This window comes from Ambystoma mexicanum, chromosome 11, assembly GCF_040938575.1.
Source record: "Ambystoma mexicanum isolate Mex_15411 chromosome 11, UKY_AmexF1_1, whole genome shotgun sequence".
Classification (NCBI taxonomy): domain Eukaryota; kingdom Metazoa; phylum Chordata; class Amphibia; order Caudata; family Ambystomatidae; genus Ambystoma; species Ambystoma mexicanum.
In genome coordinates this window covers 1,064,458,620-1,064,481,061 of record NC_090934.1, presented here as the reverse complement: position 1 = coordinate 1,064,481,061, position 22,442 = coordinate 1,064,458,620, and the positions used below count along the sequence as shown (strand labels likewise).

Below are 22,442 nucleotides of genomic sequence, written 5' to 3'. Positions count from 1 at the left end.
AGGAAACCTCTGCCCCTTCCCTTGTTGCGTTTTCTGTTTAACAGACACCCACAGCTGTTGTTCCCAGCCATGAGCAGACAGAGTGGGCCTCTGTAATAGTAATCCGTGCAGAAGGCTGGAGTTTCCAAAGGTCCGTGGAACACTCTTTTTCCATATCTGCATACACCCCAAGAGGGAATCCAGTTTGTTTGTATCTTTGTATTTCCTGCCCCTTTCTGTTCACAACTACAGTTGCCTACTTTTCTTTCTTGATGAGTTTCCTGCATCTGTCACCTTACATCAGCACAGCCACCCAAACCTTACCTGGGGGCCCTGTGCCACTCTTGACAGAGTGCCATCCTTGACAGTATGTCCTAAGGTGAGCCGCCACTACCGACATGAGTTTGGTGAAGACCCTTGGAACAGAGCTGAACCCAAAGGGAAGCACTTTGAACTGATAGTGCTTGTCTCCTATGAGGAACCTCAGGAACTTCCTGTGCTTTTGGGGTATTAGCACATGGAAATAAGTGTCCTGCAGATCTATAGACACCGGCAATTCCTGAAGTTCGAGAGTGTGGATAATTTCTCTCAAGGTCGCCATCCTGAATTTATCTTTCTTCAGAAACTTGTTCAAGGCCCTGAGGTCCAGAATGGGATGAAATCCGTGTAAAGACTGGAGGGGGTTATCTGTACTCCTGCCCTCTATATGGCAGAGCAGAAGAACAGAGCACCCCAGCCAAAATTCTCTATTGTTGGTAGCAATGGATGAGCAATCAAGGCTTAAGCTCTCAGGAGGTGATGGGGCTGGTTCTTAAGTACAGTGTAGTCCCCAAGACCCCACAAAGGAATGTACACACACTATGTTAGTGATAAACAGTTCTTTATATAAATAAGGTTCAGAATATATACATACACAATAACGCACTTTGTACTTTGGCAATACTAATATGATAAATATGTACAATATCTATGTGGTACCACAATTCACTCTTGAGTCCTTTAAAATGCACCAACTTCAGACAGTTGCAATGACATACAAGTCTAATAACAATGTGTACCAACGCTAGACCTAGGAGGAAAACAAGTTGGGTTAAGCAATTGGCAGAATACTTTTTTCCTACCCAAGACACAGTTCTGTGTGAGGGACCCCCCCACCTGGACAACCTCCAAATAAAGGATATCAACAAGCCCAGTCCATATATTGTTTAAGAGAGTCTTGTTTCCGTCTAAAAAGGTTCTACTACCTCAATGTACCTGGTTTAGCAGAGTTCTTCGATTGGTCGTCGACGGATCCTTCTTGAGTGAACTCCCTTTAAGGCAGGTGCCAGGGATAGTCGAGACTCCTCAAGGAAAAGGTGAATAATGTCGTTGACGCAGCAGCTTCGGCCTTGCGGTGCTCGTCGCCGATCGGTCATGGACGGAAAAACATAGGCCCATCGAGTGTCAGCGTTGTCGGCCACGATCGGGACTCGACCACGGCTGGCTTTCTGATTTTCGTCTGCGTCTTTGTGGACTTCAAGAGGTGGGAAACCCACCGGTGGATTCTCCTCCGTTCGCCAGCGACCTTGACTTTCTCCAGCGGGACAAAGCGGTCAACGGTGATGAGCAAGGGAGTCCTCGATTTCAAAGTGTCTTGGGCAATGGAGCGTTGCTGCTCCGGTCGACGAGGTTACAGCCGTCCTCCGAACCTTGGTCGACGGTGATGGTCGTCGACGGCCTCAACGTCCTGGTGCTTCACTTTAGATTCCTCAGCTGTCCCCGTCTCCGGTCAGCAGCCTTTCGAGGTCTAACTTCCAGGCAGTCTTAGTGAAGGTTAGCTGGTGCACAATGTTCCCTCATAGCTCGGAAAGATGTCTCCTAGCCAGGTCCTCTCTTGGATCAGTTCTTGGAGACACGAAGGCTTTCGGATTGCGTCGAAGGAAAGCAGCAGCAAGCCTTATTCTTCCAGCTGTGCTTCAAGGAAAAGCATCAAGTTTCGACTTTAGAATCGTTCAGAAGCTGATCAGTGAGAGGTCCCCAGATGTACTTTTCTGTCTCTCATTCACACTGCTGAGCCAGGCTCAGGCAGCCAATCGTTCATCAGGGCATTCAGCAGGCAGCCAATCAGGATCACAGTGTATTCAGGCCATTCTTCTCCATCCAGACACTCGCACCACGGAATGTGGATTGGGGCAAGCGCCCAGTCATTCAGCACACCACACTGCATTCATACCAGTTTCGGGCTGGGCTTTCTCAGTCATTGTGTCACACACCAGAAACCAGACACCCATAACCTGAAATGTATATTGGTCACACACTCCATTCACCCAGGTCCCACCCCAAGGGTGTACCCACAACATAGTCATTGGGAAAGCTCCAGCCAGTCTGGCCTGGACTTCGCCACAATACCAAATATGGAACTTCCACCCAACAGCCAGTCAGGATAAGTGACAGAGTCAGGGCTTCCCAGGACTTTGGGAAAACAAGGTAACAGACAATGGAAAGCAAGAGGCCACAGGGTCCATCTTGTCTCCCACCGGAAATCAACTGATTCCAATGGCAGGGCCTGGGTATCCCAAAATGGAGGATACTCGGAGCACCTGCCAAATTTACCACAGAGCTGTCACCAGCCCATACCCTGTTCTCTGGGCCACACACAGGTGCCCGAAACATACACTACAGGTAGAGGGTTGTACCCCCACCCCTAGGTGCCATAAGGGTTTCCCAATGGTCTGTTCACTACAACCAGTGCAGAGAATCACACAGAACACACATAACAGGGTACAGGACAAGGACATGAAGCCCCTGTCCCTCCAATGCATTTCCAGCATCATGGACCTCCTCCTATCTTGGGTACAAAGTAATACCGGGAATACCAAACCGACCCTCTCTGATCGGAAGGTACTGCTTCCACGGCAACCTTCAGCAACAGTGCTCGCGGTTCTTCCTGGAGCTCCTGTCCCGTGGGATTGAAGGCGGTCGGGGTCTGTCCGTTGGTTTTCTTAAGAAGGGCAGACAACCCCATCGTACGAGCTGCAGGACCCAGCCATCGGAGGTAATGTCCTCCCACTCACAAGGGTGAGTAGCCAGGAAAGATAGATCACGTCTTGCCGCCCTAAACAGGACGCTGAGAAGCTTTCGGGCTTGAAACTTGAACAGGTTTCTGGGGAAAGATAAATTCAGGATAGTGAAGTTGAGAGAAATTCTCCATGCTCTCGAACTTCAGGACTGGCTGGTGTCTGTAGATCTGCAGGACGTTTATTTCCATGTGCCAATACATCAAAAGCACATAAAGTTCCTGAGGTTCCTCATAGGGCACAAGCACTATCAGTTCAAAGTGCTTCCCTTTGGTTTGAGCTCCGCTCCAACGATCTTCACCAACCTCATGTCGGTAGTCGCGGCTCACCTCAGGAGATTCGGGGTCCATCCGGAGGACACCTGCCTGCTACTGCACATGCTGGGCTTCACCCTGAACTTGAAAAAGTCCCATCTGACTCCAGTATAAAGGCTCCAGTTCATCAGAGCAGTCCTAGACACCCGGGCGGGAAAGGCCTTCCCTCCTGATGAGTGTTGACAGCATAGCACAGATGGTACACTTGTTCTGGAATCACACCAGCTTACCAGCAGCTTCCTTTCGCCCCCTATCAGGCCTCATGGCCTCCTGTATTTTTCTAGTGCCAGATGCCAGGCTACGCATGAGATCCCTACAATGGCTCCTAAGAGGTCAGTGGTCACAGTAAATGGGAGCGGTCACGGATCCGGTCAAGGTCTCCAGCCAAGTGGTTCACAGCATCGGCTGGTGGACCGACTGCTGCAATCTTATGGCGGGGGAACTATTGTGGTCTACGTGGCCTCAGGCCCGAATGGTCACGGATGCATCTCTGAAGGTTTGGGGCGCTCACTTTGAGGATTTGCAGTTGAGTGGCCTTTAGTCAGCGACAGAAGCAAGGTGGCACATCAACAGGCTGGAGTTGCATACCCTCAGGTGGATGGGAGAACTACAGACCTTATGCTATAAGCCACCCTTCCTGCGCTTTTTCCGAGAGAAAATCTCCCTAAGGGTGAGGCCTGGCTTCCTCCCCAAGGTTGTATCGGATTTTCACTTGCCACAGTCCATCGACCATTCTGGCCTTCTATCCTCCTCCTTATCTGTCTAATCAGGAGCAACGGTTACATCATCTAGACCAGGGGTGCACAACTAATTTTGACAGAGGGCCGAAAGTACCTTACATGAGGGCTATAGTGGGCCGAAAAGTAAATGTGGGCGGGGTGGTAGGTGGGGCGTGGCAGGAGGCTTTTTCAACCCCCAATTTGTATTAAACACATGGAAAAAGAATATGTTTTTGAGGGGTAACGATTTTTATTGCATTTCAAACTTACATTTTGTACTACACATTTTCCATTGTTACAATTTATTTCGATTTAGTTATTGTATATCTGTTTAATTAAATTATATATATTCTATTGACGTATGATTGGACATTCCGTTATTTTGGACTGCTATAGTTTGCTGTTTGGGTTGCCCAAGAGGAGTATGGCCTTTGTTGAGTCAGGTTTCCTTAAAAAAGCAAAGGATGTACATCTCCTAACTGTGCCTGTTTTAGCTTTATTATTGGGTTAACTCTTGGAGTGCAACACTATGCCCCATGGCTCCCACCCCCAACCAAACACTATGCCCCATGGCCCCCTCACCCCCAACCAAACACTATGCCCCATGGCTCCCACCCCAAACCAAACGCTGTGCCCCATGGCCACCTCACCCCCAACCAAACACTATGCCCCATGGCCCCCTCACCCCCAACCAAACACTATGCCCCATGGCCCCCTCACCCCCAACCAAACACTATGCCCCATGTCCCCCACCCCCAACCAAACACTATGCCCCATGCCCATGGCCCCCTAACCCCCAACCAAACACTATGCCCCATGGCTCCCAACCCCAACCAAACACTATGCCCCATGGCTCCCAACCCCAACCAAACACTATGCCCCATGGCTCCCACCCCCAACCAAACACTATGCCCCATGGCCCCCTCACCCCCAACCAAACACTATGCCCCATGCCCATGTCCCGCACCCCCAACCAAACACTATGCCCCATGGCTCCCACCCCCAATCAAACACTATGCCCCATGGCCCCTTCACCCCCAACCAAACACTATGCCCCATGTCCCTCACCCCCAACCAAACACTATGCCCCATGGCTCCCACCCCCAACCAAACACTATGCCCCATGGCCCCCTCACCCCCAACCAAACACTATGCCCCATGCCCATGTCCCCCACCCCCAACCAAACACTATGCCCCATGGCTCCCACCCCCAATCAAACACTATGCCCCATGGCCCCCTCACCCCCAACCAAACACTATGCCCCATGGGCCCCTCACCCGCAATCAAACACTATGCCCCATGGTCCCCTCACCCCCAACCAAACACTATGCCCCATGGGCCCCTTACCCGCAACCAAACACTATGGCCCATGGCTACCACCCCCAACCAAACACTATGCCCCATGACCCCCTCACCCCCAACCAAACACTATGCCCCATGTCCCTCACCCCCAGCCAAACACTATGCCCCATGCCCATGCCCCCCACCCCCAACCAAACACTATGCCCCATGGCTCCCACCCCCAACCAAACATTATGCCCCCCTAACCCCCAACCAAACACTATGCCCCATGGTCCCCTCACCCCCAACCAAACACTATGCCCCAAACACACTCTCAAGCATGCACCCATACAGACCCAAACCCCCAACTCGGCACACACACACTCACGCATGCACCCATACAGACCCAAACCCCCTCCACCCCCCAACTCAGCACACACATTCTCAAGCATGCACCCATACAGACCCAAATCCCCACCCCCATCTCAACATACACAACACAAACACTCAAAAACAAACATTCATACACATCCGACACCCCCCACGCCCCCATCTCAACATACACAACACAAACACTTAAAAACAAACATTCATACACATCCGACACCCCCCACCCCCCATCTCAACATACACAACACAAACACTCAAAAACAAATATTCATACACATCCGGCACCCCCCACCCCCCCAACTCAACAAACACAACACAAACACTCAAAAACAAACATTCATACACATTGAACACCGCCCCACCCCCCCCATCTCAACATACACAACACAAACATTCAAAAGCAAACATTCATGCTCATCCGACGCCCCCCCATCTCAACATGCACAACACAAACATTCAAAAACAAACATTCATACACATCCGACAGCCCCCATCTCAACATACACAACACAAACATACAGCAGAACAGACCCGACACACAAACAAACAGACCACTTACCGGACGTGCTGGAAGGCAGATAAGCTGGAACGCTGGAGAGGTGAGTGGTACTACGGCTGGCGTGGCCAGCAAGGCTGAAATGCCTTCCGGCATCAAGCCTTACTGGCCACGCCAGCCGTAGTGCTGGCCCTCCATTGGTGCAGCACACACGGACTACATGGATCGTAGGAGCGACGTGGTGCGTGTGTGCTGCACCAATGGTGCTGAGCCAAAGACGGCCAGTGTTTTGTCCGGACCGGAAGACAACAAAGACTTTCCTAATGGAGGGCGGCCGATGCTGCTTGCGGGCCGCCTCCATTAGAAAAGTGTTTGTGCCTCGCGGGCTGGACAAAACAGCATGGCGGGCCACAACTGGCCCACGGGCCGTATGTTGTGCACCCATGATCTAGACCCTAAAAGGGCGTTGAGTTACTATATCGCCAAAACAGCTGATTTCTGGAGAGCTGACCAGCTCTTCATGGCTTTCTCCTTAGCCCATAAGGGCCTGCCCATAACCAAGCAGACTTCATCCCGTTGGATCATTTTCTTCATAGATTAATGTTACCAGGCCGCTGGCAATGAATTGCCAGCAGGCATCAGGGCCCATTCCACAAGGGGGGCGGGGGGTCTCTGCTTCCACCGCATTGCAAAGGGGGGGGGGTGCCTGTCCGGGAAATTTGTCATGCTGCGACATGGTCATCTTTGCATACCTTTGCAAAGCCCTATAGACTGGGTGTGGCTTGTACGTCTGATGTGTGTTTTGGCAGGGCGGTACTAAAAATCTTTTGATATAACTGTCTGCCCAACTTCTTCGTTACTGCTTTGGGAGTCTATCAGATGAGGAATCTGTGGAAGAAAAGCAATACATTGAAGAAGAAATTACCTTACCGTAATGTTCTTTCTATGGATTTTACTCCTGTAGATTCCTCATCTCCCCTCCCATCCATCCCTGCTCAGAAAGTTGGTGGTTGGTGCGCATCTTTCTCTTTCACGTTGACTTGATGATGGTCCTCTGTGTCCGATTTCTGTCTTCCAGTCTTAAAACAAAGATTTTTCTAACTCTACTGAAGTATGTTTTTTCAATTGTTCTTCCTTCAGAGGTCTATAATTACTTCCTTTTTAAAGGTCGTATTAGACCGTTTGTTCTCTCTGTTTTCCTATGCAGTGTGTGGTGCTCTTGAAAAAAGGAGGAACTGAGGTTGGGGCGTAGTGACGTGGTACTTATACGACGCTTGACTTCACGTCCTGAGCCGATGACCAGACGCTGAGCAAAACGGATCTATGGTCAACAGCCGGGTCGAGGTTCACTATGTCCCCTGTCGCAAATTTTCCGAAGCAGCGAGGCTGGAGGGAATATATCAGATGAGGACTCTGCGGGAGAAGTATCCATAGACAGAACATTACGGTAAGGTAATTTCTCCTTCCTAGAGGGGCAACTCTTCTCCCAAGGACTTCATTCTGTGGAATCGCCCTTACAGTATGGAGGAAAGCGGACGGGACGTACGAGTAATTATAAATTACTCTCCATAGTGACTAATGTACTCCTATTCCATAGTCCCGTTTCCTTCGTATGTCCCAGCATCCTCCCCCTTAAAGAAACAGTGTTATTCGGCAATCTAATATTGCTAACGTGTCAGAGGACTGAGGAGTGGCGCCGGGGGGCAGAGTCAAGGGAGCGGCTGCTCCGGCGGCTGCACACATCTAAATTTAAAGGGGAAGACCATTCTTTCCGGTGAAAAAGGTTCAGCTTCCCTTCCCTGGCGAGGGACACCCATACAGTATGGAGGAAAGGGGACTATGGACTAGGAGTACGTTAGTCACTACGTTGAGTAACCTATAAAGAATCAGCAGGCTGAATGAAACGCTGGCTACTAGTGTTATTTATTTATTTGGCTGAGATCTGTAATTGTAGGTTTTTTTTTTCCTTAGCAGATTAGCTTTGTATGCTTAAATATGCCAATCTGATTGTCTCTGGTGTGTGCTCTGGTGCTCCTTGGCAGGATAGAGTGCCGGTTCAACCCACGTGTCCCGAGATCCAGGAACGAATGCTTTAAGCTCTGGCGTTCGGAGCGAGCGAGGGACGATCGTGTGCGCTGATAGTGCCTCCCGATCGATGTCCACATTAGAGGCTTGCCTGTGCAACCAGTGTCTTCTGCGCATATGCATTAACGTTCTGGTTCGCTTCTTGTGCCGAGGAACACCGCCCTGGAGCGGACGGAAGCACTGGCTCATTCGAGAAGGTGAGCAGGCCCCCGTGAGTACTCTGATATGAGTGCGCAGCCTGCTTCCATTCTCCAAAGCCATCGCTGTGTCGCGTAACCGATCTGTGCTAAAACAATCTAATGATAAAATGAATGCGCACAAAACTGGTGCTACAAGCTTTCCTGCGCATTACTGAAACATGCTAATCTCACATGTTGGAAAAAATTGACTGTTTTACTGCATTCACAATACACATATGTTCACATGAAACGCTTTGAAGGCTTACAGTGAACTTATCTGTCTGACAAGCAGATATAGACGAGGAAGGGACCTAGACTGGAAGGGAGAGGCTAAGTCCAGGAAAAGTAGGTCAGGGAAAGGACTACAAGAGGGAAGAGATTAACAGGGACTTGTAGATCCCTATTGTTATTTTAAAAAAAAAAAAGAAAAGTTTAAAGATGTCAAACTGCTAAAGAGTAGTAATAAAAGAAGTTGAAGTATATTGCTCACCTCGTCTTGGCTTAGAATCACTTTAACAAAGGCAGTATACACGGTTTCAATATCAGCCTTTGTCGTCCTATAATCAACAAAAGGGTTTCAAAATCAAATATTAGTTGGTTAAATATTGACAATGTTTTTATGGACGATAAAATCGACGAAAGTTGACAATGAGGCAAAGTGACGGGCATTCCTCCCGATTTAATTTAGAGCATTTATCCTATGACTCTTGAGAAGACCATGTCAGTATTGCTCTGTTAATAGACGGATATAATAGCCTCGTTTTTGGCAGACTTTATTGCTAATATAAGTGGATTATGGTCTGTCTCAAGCTGTGTTTTTACCTAAAATTCCGCCAACAGAATCCAAACATCCAGATTTACTAGGAAATAATGTGTAGGGGGTCATGGGTATAACCCTTCAAGGAGGGCAAGGAGCCCTCTCAAACTTGGCTAGGTGGCTTAACAGAGAAAGGCCACAGTTTGACCTACACGATAAGTGGATAGTTGGGGCGATCCCAGCTCACTGGTATGCCTGGAACCCCTGCATGCACCTTGGTTCCTCTTCCTCTGACCCGATGCCTATCAGCCACTGTCTTGCCAGATCTCTCTGTTGAATCTTTCAGTTACTCTCTGGAGGCTTGTCAACCAGAACAACCTGGTGTCCAGGTGCTAAGGACTTCAACTACCAACAGCCTCACTCCTTATACCCATGGGATGGACCATGGATCCTGGGAGTCCACATAGTGCAGAATCAAATATGAAAAACTACCAATTCACCTTGTTCCAACGAACAAGACCCGCCCTGGAACAAGAGGAAAGGACTGTTCATCTTAATGGACCCATCTCCTACCCCACAAACCACAACCTGGATAAAAGGGACCAAAGGGGAAGTGCTGGAGGAGCAGCAAGCGGAAAGGAAGTATGCATTCTCCCATAGGTACAACCCCTATGGGAAACTGCATGGCAAGCTTGACAAAGATGTAGGCTGAAAAGGGGTGGGGCTAAAAGCCCTTATGAAGCCTTCCAGAGGGAACTGCTGGCCTGAAAGCGGAGTAGATGTTAGGAGCTAGGGATAGATTATGAACCGATTGGCCCAGGGAAGTCGGAGGTGCTGAATGAGGACCAAGATACCAGCGAGGAGGTTTAGCAGGTGGAGGAGCACTTTAAGGAGATTTTTGGCATGTTTGGAGAGAGTGAAGGTAAGGTGTTGGTTCTGAGAGGGAGTGCCAATTTGACTATGTGTGTTAATAAGAGAGAAGGAGAGAGAGTGAGAAAGGGTTTAGATAAGGAGGGTTAAGGGTCAGTGGACATCGGAGAGGTGAGAAAGTGGGGCTAAGAGGGAAGCATAGAGTTGAGCTGGGGAGGGGAGGGGGGAGGGATGTGAGATGAGAGAGAGAGAAAATAATGTGGGGAGGAGCGAGACGTAGAGGGCAAGGCTAAACTATCATGGTGGAGCTAGAGTAAAGAGAGATGACAGCTTTTGTGATACAACCATTGGCAATGCCAAAAGTTTGGACTTCTGTGCAGGCTTGGGAATGGCACTTGCCAGGCACAGACTTAGTGTTATTAACTGGCCATTGGTGGTAGCAGGTGCAAAGTGGTACGAGTATTTGGGCATCAAATAGCACTGCCTGGCAAATGCCTCATATGCACATGCCAAAACAGTTGGCTTTACAAATGCTTGTTTTTCGCAGGACTTCAGTGAAAGATAGGCATAGGTCCTATGCATCGAGTGGCAGACATGGTTGACATGTTCTATTACACCAGTAGCCAGTTTACAACTCCAATTAAGTCATTACCTCTCGGCAGACTTCTTTGAAAAAACACTGGCAGGTTGAAGTGCAATGTTTGATGGTAAGGCTTGATTAAAGCTCAAGGGTCAGGAACTGGGTGGGGATGGCCATAGGGATTACCATGGTCATGAGCTGCCAGTGTGGGCAAATAACCAAGCAACAGCTACAAGCTGCGTCTCCCACCTCATACGCCATTTTGACCTATCCGTACTCTAATGCAATAATTTTGGTTTATGTGACGCAAGCAACACCTAATAGCCCAAACTATAAAATTGAAAATATATTTCTCACGTGACCCAATGAGAACATTGTCACATAATTAATGTGTCAGATAAAAAGTGGCTTCTCCTGAAAGTCGGTACAGCGGGGTAATCCCCTTTCAGCTGTCCATTAACCTCTATAGGAGCCATCTCCAAGAAATACGCAGCCCGTTTTAGTGCTTCATAATGTCTATTTGGGGTTTGCTGCTTGCAAAACCGGTATAGTTCAAGGGAGATATTCATCTGCTAGACCCATTGATATTGGTAATGGTTCAAACTGAGTATTCATAGACCAAGGTAACTCGTTAAACAGTGATAAGCTATTCAGATATTTAAACAATTGCTTCTGTTTTTCATCACATGAATTAAATTCTGGCATACAAATTCATTTATTCAATTTAGAAAAAAGAAAATCCAGATAAGTATCCCATGGAGGATTTTACACACTAACAAGTACACACTGAGCTTTCCGATGATCGCTCTTCCTCCACATTGCCCTCGTCTGTGGTTAACGAGATTGTTTCATCATTTCTAAAATGTTATTTTTTAACCTAAATGCAGAGGCGGTAATGTGCCATTTTACAAGCAAAACATGATTAAAACCAAGTATATTAACAACATGGTACTTAATTATATCAAAGCAAGTTTATTTACTGCAACCTTTTCTCCTGCTCAGAGATCTCTTGTGAACCAGCTCAGCAGTGCAGATGACGATTTCAACAGCAAGGAAGCACTTCTATTGGTCAATATCTTGTCTACTTTGTCAAAGCTGCTTCAACCTTCATCAACGCAGGTACAGAGTATAATTTGACGTGTGATCTGGCAACAATAGCTGTCAAAAGTAATTCCTGATAAATCAATAAATGTAGTAGTTAAGGCAAAAATTTGAAAATAAAACCTATTCTCCAGCATGGGGTCTGGCATGGATTCACATGCTCATGAATATTCCCCGTCGTCAGGCTGGGAATCCTCGGTAAAGAAAAAATCAGTATCAGTTTCGTTTCTGATCTGTCTTTCGTAGTAGTAACCAATCACTGATCTCTGCGTCATACTGACCACAGCCAATGGCTGCCCTCTACCTAAGCCCCGCCTCTGGCAGCCATCTTCAGATTTTTACTGCATGTTCAAGTGTTGGGATCCTCGTGCTATTGCTCTCGAGCGTTAGTGCTATTTTTCACGTTTTTTCTCAGAAAAATTTCTCTTTTTCAGTCAAAAGAGCCTCAAGCTCCACCGTTTCTTCATCCGATCAACGGGGACCCGTGTCGGATTCGTCTACGCCCCTCAAGGGTGAAGATTTCGTCGAGCCATGCTTTTGGAGGACTCCAGAAGTTTCTCAGGCCCATCTCGGACATGGCCCAGGAGAAGGGAAGCTCGACGCCCGGAAAGCTGTTCAGGGTCTGCCCTGGATGCCAGCTTCAGAATGTCTTTAAGGAGGACGAACACTCCCTTTGCCTTTACTGCCTACATGAAGACAAGACGCACGTGGAGAAGGACTGTGCGTTTTGCGGCAATATGTCGGAGCGGACCATGAAGGACCGTCATCAACGTCTCGCCAACTGGCTGGAAGGAAAGAGCCCGTCAGGCGAGAAGAAGAAGTTCGAGCGGTCTTCTAAGACCTTTGAGTGCGCCCCGGCGACGGGGGTCGACAGAAGGCCACGCACCGCGAGTCCGCTGGCACCGGGAGCGCCGAACGGTCGGGCTCTACGGGTGCCAGGCAGGGCGCATCCTCCCCGGCGCCATCAACCACGAGCCAACGCTCTGGCTCGGGTAAGAGGAAGGCCGAGCACCCGGCAAAACTCCTGGAGAGACCCCGGTCGTGCACTAAGGCCCCATCGGAGGGGGAGCGAGGTGGTAACCCTCCCCCCAAGGAGAAGGCGGTGAGCGCAACTAAGGTGGTGAAAGCCTTGATCCATCCGGCCAAGGCCTCTATCGAGGCAGTCGCGGCGGCCCTGGTTCAGCCTGTGGAGGCTACACCAGTGGTGGCGACCCCGGGGCCCAGAATCTCCCTGCCACCGCGGAGGGAGTCCTCTTTCGTGCCCATCGACAGGACCCCCGTGAAACCTCAGACGGAGAAGAAAAAGGACGGGGCAGGAGGTCGTCGTGGACTCGGCCTCAACCTCTGAGGAGGAGCTGATCGAAGTCTTAGGCCAAGGCTCTGGCGTGGAAGAAGGCCATCCTGTCGGGAGGGACCCCGACGTGGAAGACGACGAGGGCGTCGAGGATGCCGACAGGGCTCCTGATCGCCCGTCGGATCTCCCTCAACCAGTGCCGCAAGACAACTCGGCGGCCATTTTGTTGGCTATACAGTCCTTATGCTCGGAGATAAGGACGAGACTGCCGTTACCACCAATGGAGGAACCGCTCCCGACGGGGGACCCGGAGCCAGGCCCTTCTGGGAGCCCTCCCCCTAAGAGAAGAAGGATTCATCCTCCACCTCCTTTTCAGCCATCGCGCCCTGTTCAGCCCTCCTCCCCGTCCACATGGGGATGATACGGGGACTGACACGGCCGCGACGGGTACAGACGACGAGGATCTCCCGTCGTCACCTCCCACCCGGGCTTCCCCGCCTGACGAGATTGGATCGTTTCACTCCATGATCGCCAGGGCATCCGAGCTTTTCCAGCTCTGCCCGGAAGAGAAGAAGGAAGGTTTCCTTTATCAACGGCGCAAGACCAAGAGGAAGACGGTCCTCGCTGTACCTCTACTAGACGATATTTGGGATGAGGGCCTCGCCCTCCTCAAGAACCCATCCACGACGCCGGCTAGAAGGGATCGGTACGAGAAGAAGTACCGGGTCCCGGACGCAGCCCCCTTGTGCCTTCGGGCACAGCCGACCCCGGACTCGGTCGTATCCGCGGCGGCCAGGAAGAAAGCGGGGGGGGGGGGGCGCGGCCTCTACGTCAACCTCCCCGCCGGACGGCGAGGGAAAGAAATTAGACACGATGGGACGCAGAGTCATCTCGTCGGCAGCGACGATTAAGGCGGCCAACGCCTTGGCTATCGTAGCCCGCTACGACAGGGAGTTGTGGTACAAACTGGCCCCCCTGCTGGACTTCCTACCAGACGACAAGAGGGCGGAAGCCCTAGAGATCTTGCAGGAAGGGGAGGTGGCGTCGGACCGCGCCATTACGATTGCGACGGACATCGCTGACACTGGATTTCGCCAGTTGGGCAACGGCGTGTGCCTTAGGCGGCGTGGATGGCTCAAGGCTACTGACTTCCGCAGGACGTGCAGACCAGGGTCTTGGACATGCCGTTCGACGGAAACAACCTGTTTGGGAAAACAGTGGACGATTCCCTTCAAGCCATCAAGGCGGACACGGAGACGGCCCGGGCTCTTGGGGTTCTCCAGCAACGGCAGCCGCCCCTTCGGAGCGGCAGAGGCAAACAGGGTGCCTCCAAAGGTTCCAGCGGCGGATTTTCCACCTACCGTCAAGCGGCCCGTTCGTCGTCACAGGAAGCTTACAGGGGACGAGGCAAGTCAGGCGGACCCCGCCGTCGTCGCCAAGGACAAGGCGGCAAAGCCTCGTCGAAGCAGGACTGAACCGGCCGTGGGGTCGGGCCCCCACCGAAGCACCCCGGTGGGAGGCCGGCTGGCGAGCTTCGTCAGCGTGTGGGAGTCCATCTCCACCGACCGTTGGGTGCTGGACGCCCTGGCTCAGGGTCACGCGCTCGAGTTTCTAAAGAGGTGCCCGCGCGTCCCCCCTGTAGCCAGGAAGGAACATCACGTCCCTCAACTTCTCTTGGAGGTAAGGGCGATGCTCAGGAAGGGCGCCATCGAGCTCGTCCCAAAGAGGCTTCAGGGCTCCGGAGTTTACTCAAGATAATTCCTCGTGAAGAAGAAGACTGGACCTACGACGACTGAACAAATTCATCAAGGCACAGAAGTTCAGGATGGTCACCCTCCAACACGTCCTGGGTCAACTGGAGGAGGGCGATTTCCTGTCGTCGTTGGATTTGGAGGATGCCTACTTCCATATTCCCATCCTAAAGGGACACCGAAAGTTTCTCAGGTTCGTGGTCCAAGGGCGTCACTACCAGTTCAGAGCCCTCCCCTTCGGATTGAGGTCGGCACCCAGGGTGTTCACCAAGTGCCTCGCACCGGTGGCGGCGCAGCTGCGCCGAGAGGGGATCCACGTCTACCCCTACCTGGACGACTGGCTCATCCGAGCAAAGACGAAGGAGCTCACCGTGGAGCACACGGCAAGGACCGTCCAACTGCTCACGGACCTGGGATTCTCCATAAACTACGCCAAGTCCCACCTGGTGCCCGCGCAAGACGCACTGTTTCTGGAAGCGAAGCTCGACAGTGTCGCTTCTGGCCTCTGTCGGAGGAAAGGACGAGGGCCATCTTGGGCACGGTGCAGCTGATGCTGGTCGCGGACGCGGCCAGGGTGAGGTCCATCAAGTCCCTCCTCGGAATGATGTCTTCTTGCATTTATCTCATCCGCCTGTGCAGGCTCCGGATGCGCCCGTTGCAGGAGTTCCTGGATGCGCGCTGGATCCAGACGACGGGCAGCTTCGAGGAGAGGATCACACTCGATGAGAGTTTCCGACGAGCGATCCGGTGGTGGGGCACCCGCGCGCATCTGACGGCGGGCATGGACTTCCAGACCCCCAGCCACCAGGAGACAGTGACCACGGATGCCTCCCTGGAAGGGTGGGGAGCGCACACCGAAAATCTGCACGCGAGAAGCCTTTGGCTTCCGACGGAGAAGTCCCTCCATATCAACGTCCTGGAGCTCCGTGCAGTGTTTTGGGCCCTCAGGTCCTTTCTTCCGTCCCTCAAGGGCAAGGTGGTGAGGATCTTCACCGCCAACACCACCACCATGTTCTACATCAGGAAGCAGGGCGGTACCAGATCCCCAGCCCTCTCCAAGGAGGCGCAGGATCTGTGGCATTGGGCCGTCGCCCAAGGGATGTTTCTGGTGCCGTTTCATCTGGCAGGGATAAAAAAACACCATTGCCGACTCGCTCAGCAGAGAGCTGCGCTCGTGCCACGAGTGGGAGCTACGGCAGGATCTAGTGGTCCGCCTCTTCCGACGGTGGGGCACACCCCAGACCGATCTGTTCGCGACGGCGACGAACTCCAAGTGCCGGAGGTTCGCCAGCAGGTTTCCCCAGCCGAGGAGCCTGGGCGATGCTTTCTCGTTCCCCTGGGAGGGCCTGTTTCTATACGCGTTCCCTCCATTGCCATTGCTGATCCGGCTCATGAACCAGCTCAAGAGGTCACGGTGGAGGATGATCCTCGTCGCACCTGCGTGGCCGAGGCAGATATGGTTCCCGGACCTTCTGGACTTGTCAGCGTCCCTGTCAATCAAGCTGCCAGTGGACGCAGATCTTCTCTCCAGGGAAGGAGGCGCCATCCTCCATTACGACCCGAAGTCGCTGAACTTGCAGGCCTGGCTCCTGCAGCGTTAGAGTTTGGAGGATATGACACACCGGCCGACTGCAGAGAGGTTCTTGCAAAGGCCAGGGCGTCCTCAACTCTTAAATGCTACGGACACAAATGGAAGAGGTTCTCTGTCTGGTGCCACGCCAGAAGATTAACCCTCTACGGATTACGGCTCTCCAGGTACTGCCGTACCTACTGACGCTGGCCAAGGCTGGACTGGCGCACGCGTCCATCAAGATTCATCTTGCTGCGATCTCCCGATACACCAGAACCACGCGGCGGACGTCTTTGTGGTCTCATCGTCTGGTGAAAGAGTTCATGAAGGGACTGTTCAGATCGTTCCCGCCGGTGAAGGCTCCGGCCCCGGCGTCGGAGCTCAACGTGGTGCTGACCAAGCTCATGGGACCTCCGTTCGAGCCTCTGCACTCGGCTCCGTTGAAGTTCTTGTCGTGGAAAATAGCGTTTCTTGTGGCCATCTCCTCCGCACGACGGGTGGGAGAGATCCAGGCCCTTTCCTGCAAGACCCCGTACTTGACTTTTCACGACACGAGGGTAGTGCTCAGGACGCACCCCTCCTTCATGCCCAAGGTGCCGTCGGACTTCCACCTCAACGAACCCTTGGTGTTGCCCGTTTTCTTCCCGTCGCCTTCGTCGCCGGCTGAAAGGACTTTGCACTCGCTGGATGTGGCTAGAGCGCTGAAGTTCTATGTGGACCGCACAAAGTGTTTTCGGAAGACGTCACAACTCTTTGTGAACTTTGGACCTGTCAATCAGGGGAAGGCTCGCTCGAAGGCTTCCATTTCCAGATGGCTCTCCGGCTGTATCTTGTACTGTCATCGGTTGGCAAACCGACCGCTGCCTGGCCATCGGAGAGCCCATTCCACCAGAGCGATCGCAGCTACCACGGCGTTCCTATCTGGTGTGCCCTTGCTGGACATCTGCAGGGCTGCTACGTGGAGGTCGACGCACACCTTCACGAAGTTCTACTGCGTCGATCGGGATTCCAGGGAGGAGTCCAGGGTCGGCCAAGCAGTGCTGCGCAACCTGTTCGCCTAAGGTGAGCCTGCTGAGGAGGTAAGAATGGCTTAATGTTGAGTTTGATGTAATGCTTAATGTTGAGCCTTTGCCACCTCCCGTGGTTGTGCATGTGTGTACTGCTATGTATTCTTTATTCATGAGCATGTGAATCCATGCCAGACCCCATGCTGGAGAAGGAACAAGTTACTTACCTGTAACTGTTCTCCAGCATGGGTCTGGCATGGATTCACATGTGAACCCTCCCGCCTACCCCTCTGCGGCTCTTCACTTGGTCATACTGCCACTTCACGTGCTACCAAATCTGAAGATGGCTACCAGAGGCGGGGCTTAGGTAGAGGGCAGTCATTGGCTGTGGTCAGTATGACGCAGAGATCAGTGATTGGTTACTACTACGAAAGACAGATCAGAAACGAAACTGATACTGATTTTTTCTTTACCGAGGATTCCCAGCCTGACGACGAGGAATATTCATGAGCATGTGAATCCATGCCAGACCCATGCTGGAGAACAACAGTTACAGGTAAGTCACTTGTTCCTTGTCTGATCAGAAGCTAAAGCAATACTTCAATATTGCTAGTTGAAGCGCAACCACCCACGGTTGATGTAGTGCTGACAGTTCCCTTACAGATATGAAAGAAAATTGTTTGCAGTAATTAGCTGAATGCCTGTGTTAAATTAGACCTTATAACCCCACCCGCCGCCCTCGTATCTGTAATGCACATGATGGGGAAAATCTAGTTTAGGAACCTATTGGATATTTCTTTTTAAGTCTTTAAATTCATTGAGGTAGCATGCAGGTGAAAGGAGGAAAAATTGACAGTCTATATTTATAAACATGAGTAAATTTTATTTTGTTTGGTAAAATGAAAATGGCCTGTCAATGTTAACTTTTTAGTTCTGCTAGGCTGCTCTTCTATGTAACGCACCACGTTGTCCTGCAGCAGGCCCCTGTCAATGGCTACTTCAAGACATAGTGACATTTTTGTAATCCTTTGTGCCTGTTGGCCAAGATTTGTAGAACTCCTCTGTCTCCATGGATTGCTAGTAAAGATTTTCCTTTGTTGGTATGATGACTCATGGATTTTGACTTTCCAGTCCTGCCCAATGAGGAAGCTCAACGAGAACGCACAGGGTCTCTGGTAAAACCCACTTGTTATCTGGCCTTTTTGAATTCCGCAAACACCTGAGTTATTTGGTGAGAGTGTTTTCAATGGATTGCATCCTCCCACAGATTTGTCATCCTGGTAGATCATCCTCTAAGCTCCCGCTGCTAAAAATGTATTGACAACTGCCACAGGGTTGTTCGACATCTTCTCCACGACTGCCTCAGTCACCTCACTCCTCGACTCCAGACGTGACATTGGCTATCGTACATATGGCATGCACTAAGGCATGCATACCTCAGTTCCTTTTCTCCACACGCTTGCCATACTGTTCACAACACGACTCGTCCATCGTTTCGGGATTCAACCTCTGCTGGGACTGTAGCTCCAAAATGTTTTTGGGTTCAATGGATTGCTTTTTTCCCTCAGATTCCCCATCAGATAGATATTCTCATCCAGCTCTGCTGGTCAGAAAAACTACGTTCAGGGGGCGTAGTGGACCTTGACTCAATCGTCAATCCGTCTTGGTTGGTGCTCGATTGTTGGCTCCGGACATGACCTTGGGCGTCATATATATAGATTGCGTCACTACACCCCATACCTCAGTTCCTTTTTTCTGTGCACTTGGCACGCTGCTCCTGTGAAATAGAGCAAATTTCCTTCGAGTCTTCGACTTCACTCGATGATTTCTTTTGTCAAATCTTGTGTGTTTCCATACGGCGAGTTACCATGTCCGTGCCTCAGATTTTGGAGTTCAAGCTCTGCACCGACTGTGGGTCCAAAGTTTCAGTGAGCGACCCACACAAGATCTGTGTATGGTGCCTCAGCATGGATCACGAACAGAGGGGTGCGCATTGCGTGGAAAAATTAATCCGAAGTCTCTTTGGGAGCGGGCAGCCAACCTCGTTGTGGGCCGACCTCCGTCCAAGTGACCGGCGCAGTCGACCGTTCGGTCTTGAGAGGCTGAAACAAAGGGGCCTACCCCTGAGAAGAAGAGCAGACAATAGCGCAAGACTAAGAAGCGATCTCACTTGCGGAGCCACTCATCTTAATCGTTCGCTCACAAATAGAAGCCGCGTCACTGACACCAGCGCAACTCTGACTCTTCATCAGAACAGGGAGAGTTGTCGGCAGGGCTGACAACTGGACAAGAGTGCGAGGACTTTAAGTCGCAGATGTTTGCGATGTTTGGGAAGGCAGCTATAGGTGTGGGCATGCCCCCGAAACAGCAGGCCCCGGTGGCTTCAGCTGCGCTCGGTGATCCCGACCCCAAGGTAGCACCAATACCAATACCAACACCATTGGCATCAGGAGAGCGGTCAGGATCGTTGCCAAAGAAGGCGATCAAGCCATCGATGCCGGGACCTTACTGTGAGCCTCGGCGCCTGAAAATTCTCGACGTGCAAGATTCAGCCGGCGCCGAGCCCGGATGGACACAGTCCTGGCGCCAAGACAATCATTTGAGTCAAAAATACCTTTATTATGGAGATAGTACTTTATTTTGGGTGCGCTGTGCATTTAACATTGGAACTTTCCTCTTTAAAGCAGCCCCACGTGCATGCTTGGGTGGGGCTGCTATTGGGTTGCCTGACACATGCTGACTCACTAGGAGTGGCAGGGTGTGGCAGGGAAGCCAAGCCTAGTGGGCGTGGCCCCGAGCACAGCTATGTAAGCTGCTCTGATCCCTGAGGTAGACGCTTCACGTTATTCAGCATTTACACGCATCGTAACGCTCACCGCCGCCTGGGATTCCACTTACCTTTAGGAATCCAGTCATCTGCCTCCATACTTACCACCTGGGGGATCCTGTTCTCACCTGTGAGCGTCTTCGGGGTCATCCCTGCACATCATCTTCTTGTCACTGCGGCTTACCTTCATCTTCCGGAACGCAGTTATCGTCATTTGGGCATCGCGGCAAACCTCCAAACATCTCCCGGAGCGCAGACATCATCATCATCATCATCTGGTACCGCGGCTCTTCTTCCATTCTTTAGGAACGCTGGAATCTTCACCCTGATACCGCAGCACGGCACGCTCCATCCGGCGACCGCAGCACCTGCAAATAAAACGAAAAGGCAAGGTTAGACACTTAACAGACACTGGCCCTCATTACGACCCTGGCGGAAATCGCGGTGCAAAATGCACCATGGAGCACGGCGGAAAGCTGCCGATAGCGCCATGGGGGTTGGCGGATTTTCCGCCCCATTCCGACCTTGGCGGGGCGGTAAATCCCCATTCCCCATTTTACCCTTCCCCATTCCCATTTTTGCCCCATAGGGTATAATGGGAGTGGGGAAGGCGTTAATTACGCCACCTCAAATTACGGTGGCGTAATTAACGACAAGGTCCCGTAGCGCCATGGATTTCTCCGCCCGGAAAAACCAGGCGGAAAACGCTCCATGGCGCTACGGAAACTCGTAGTAGGGCGGACGGGTCCGCCGCGAATAACGCTGGCGTAAACCCACTCCGCCAGGGTCGTAATGAGGCCCACTAAGTTTAAGGTTGTGCTACCATCAAACCTCATGCTTTTGCTTAAACCATCACTTACCAGTTACCGTACGTTGCGGTTTCATCCATCTTCATCTCGGCTGCATTCCGCGTCTCCAGAGCTGCTGCTGGGCCGCAATTCCACCTATCTAGAAGAAAGCAGAAGAGAAAACGTTATTCAGGAATTAACAACATTGAGATCAACAATACCAAGACAGAAAATAGAGAGAGGAAAAAGACAAGAGACACTTACCACCAACCAGGAGGAGCATAGTCGCAGCTGGATTCGACTATACATATCAGGTATCAGTGAAGCAACTAGATCCCGTCCATAAGCGCCCCTGCCAGAAGTAGCAGGACGAAGAGCTCATCCTCCAGGTGAGCCTTATGGGCCGGTATGTGCCCACAGAGATCGCGCCTTGGGTCGAAGGGTTTGGGAGGTACAACAGTCACCAATCAGCGCATTCACGTTTTCTCATATCCACGCAGGAGCAGTGCCACCAATTGTCGCCGCCCGCAGCTTGTCCGCAGGGGGAGAAACCTGAAGGGGGAATCTAACCATTGGGAGGGCTACAACCGTGCCCCAACGCCTCCGCAGAGACCAGGTGAGTGTAACAGATCATTGCAATGGCTCCTGCGAGGACAGTGGTCCCAGTACCTCGGAACGCTCAATGATGTCCAGGTCTGTGATCAACGGCCTTTCTTGGTGGGCCAGCAGCAGCAATTACTGGCACGGGGAACCCTTTTGGCCTCTGTGGTCTGAGGCCCGAGTGGTTTTGTATGCGTCCCTGAAGGATTGGGGCACGAGGACTTTGGTAAGCGATGGAAGCCAGGTGGCACATCAACAGGATGAAGTTGCAAGCCATCAGGTTAGCCATCTCTGAAGGGGAATCATGTCCTGATCTTGACGGACAATACAGTGGCCATGCACTACCTGAACAAGCAAGGTGGTGTGCGCCCCCCCCCTCCTCTTCAGAGAGGCATTGCATCTGTGGTTCTGGCTGTTAGAGAACCAGATCTCGGTCCCTGCAGTTCATCTGGCATAGACAAGAGAACAGTTTGGCGCATGCTCTGTGCAGGCAGATCATGGTCTCGCGTGTGGGAAGTGTGCCAGGAAGTCCTAGAGGAGGTCTTCTCCCTCAGGGGTACCTCGACAGTGGATCTGTTTGCTGCGTAGTCCAACCGAAAGTGGAGAGTTTTGCTTGAGAGAATTCCCAGTAAACTGTGCACTACGGGACGTGTTTCTGGTGGATTAAACCTTTCCTCTCCACTACCCCTTTACTCTGCTTTCCATAATTTCTTGGGTTCTCAGGAGGTTGAGGAGCAACTATGATCTTTATCGCCTCGGACTGGGTGAGGTGGACATGGTATTCAGACCTTCTGGAT

At 51.6% G+C, this 22,442-nt stretch overlaps 1 protein-coding gene across 4 annotated transcripts in view; it reads left to right on the top strand.

Moving 5' to 3' along the window:
* The window catches only part of FANCI (FA complementation group I), a 1,757,660-nt gene that overhangs the window by 1,026,145 nt on the left and 709,073 nt on the right, over positions 1-22,442 (top strand). For all 4 annotated transcript variants that reach the window (XM_069624307.1, XM_069624308.1, XM_069624309.1 and 1 more), the window contains one exon: positions 11,710-11,826. In XM_069624307.1, coding sequence (XP_069480408.1) covers positions 11,710-11,826 — 117 coding nt within the window. The remainder of the gene's footprint in view (positions 1-11,709; positions 11,827-22,442) is intronic.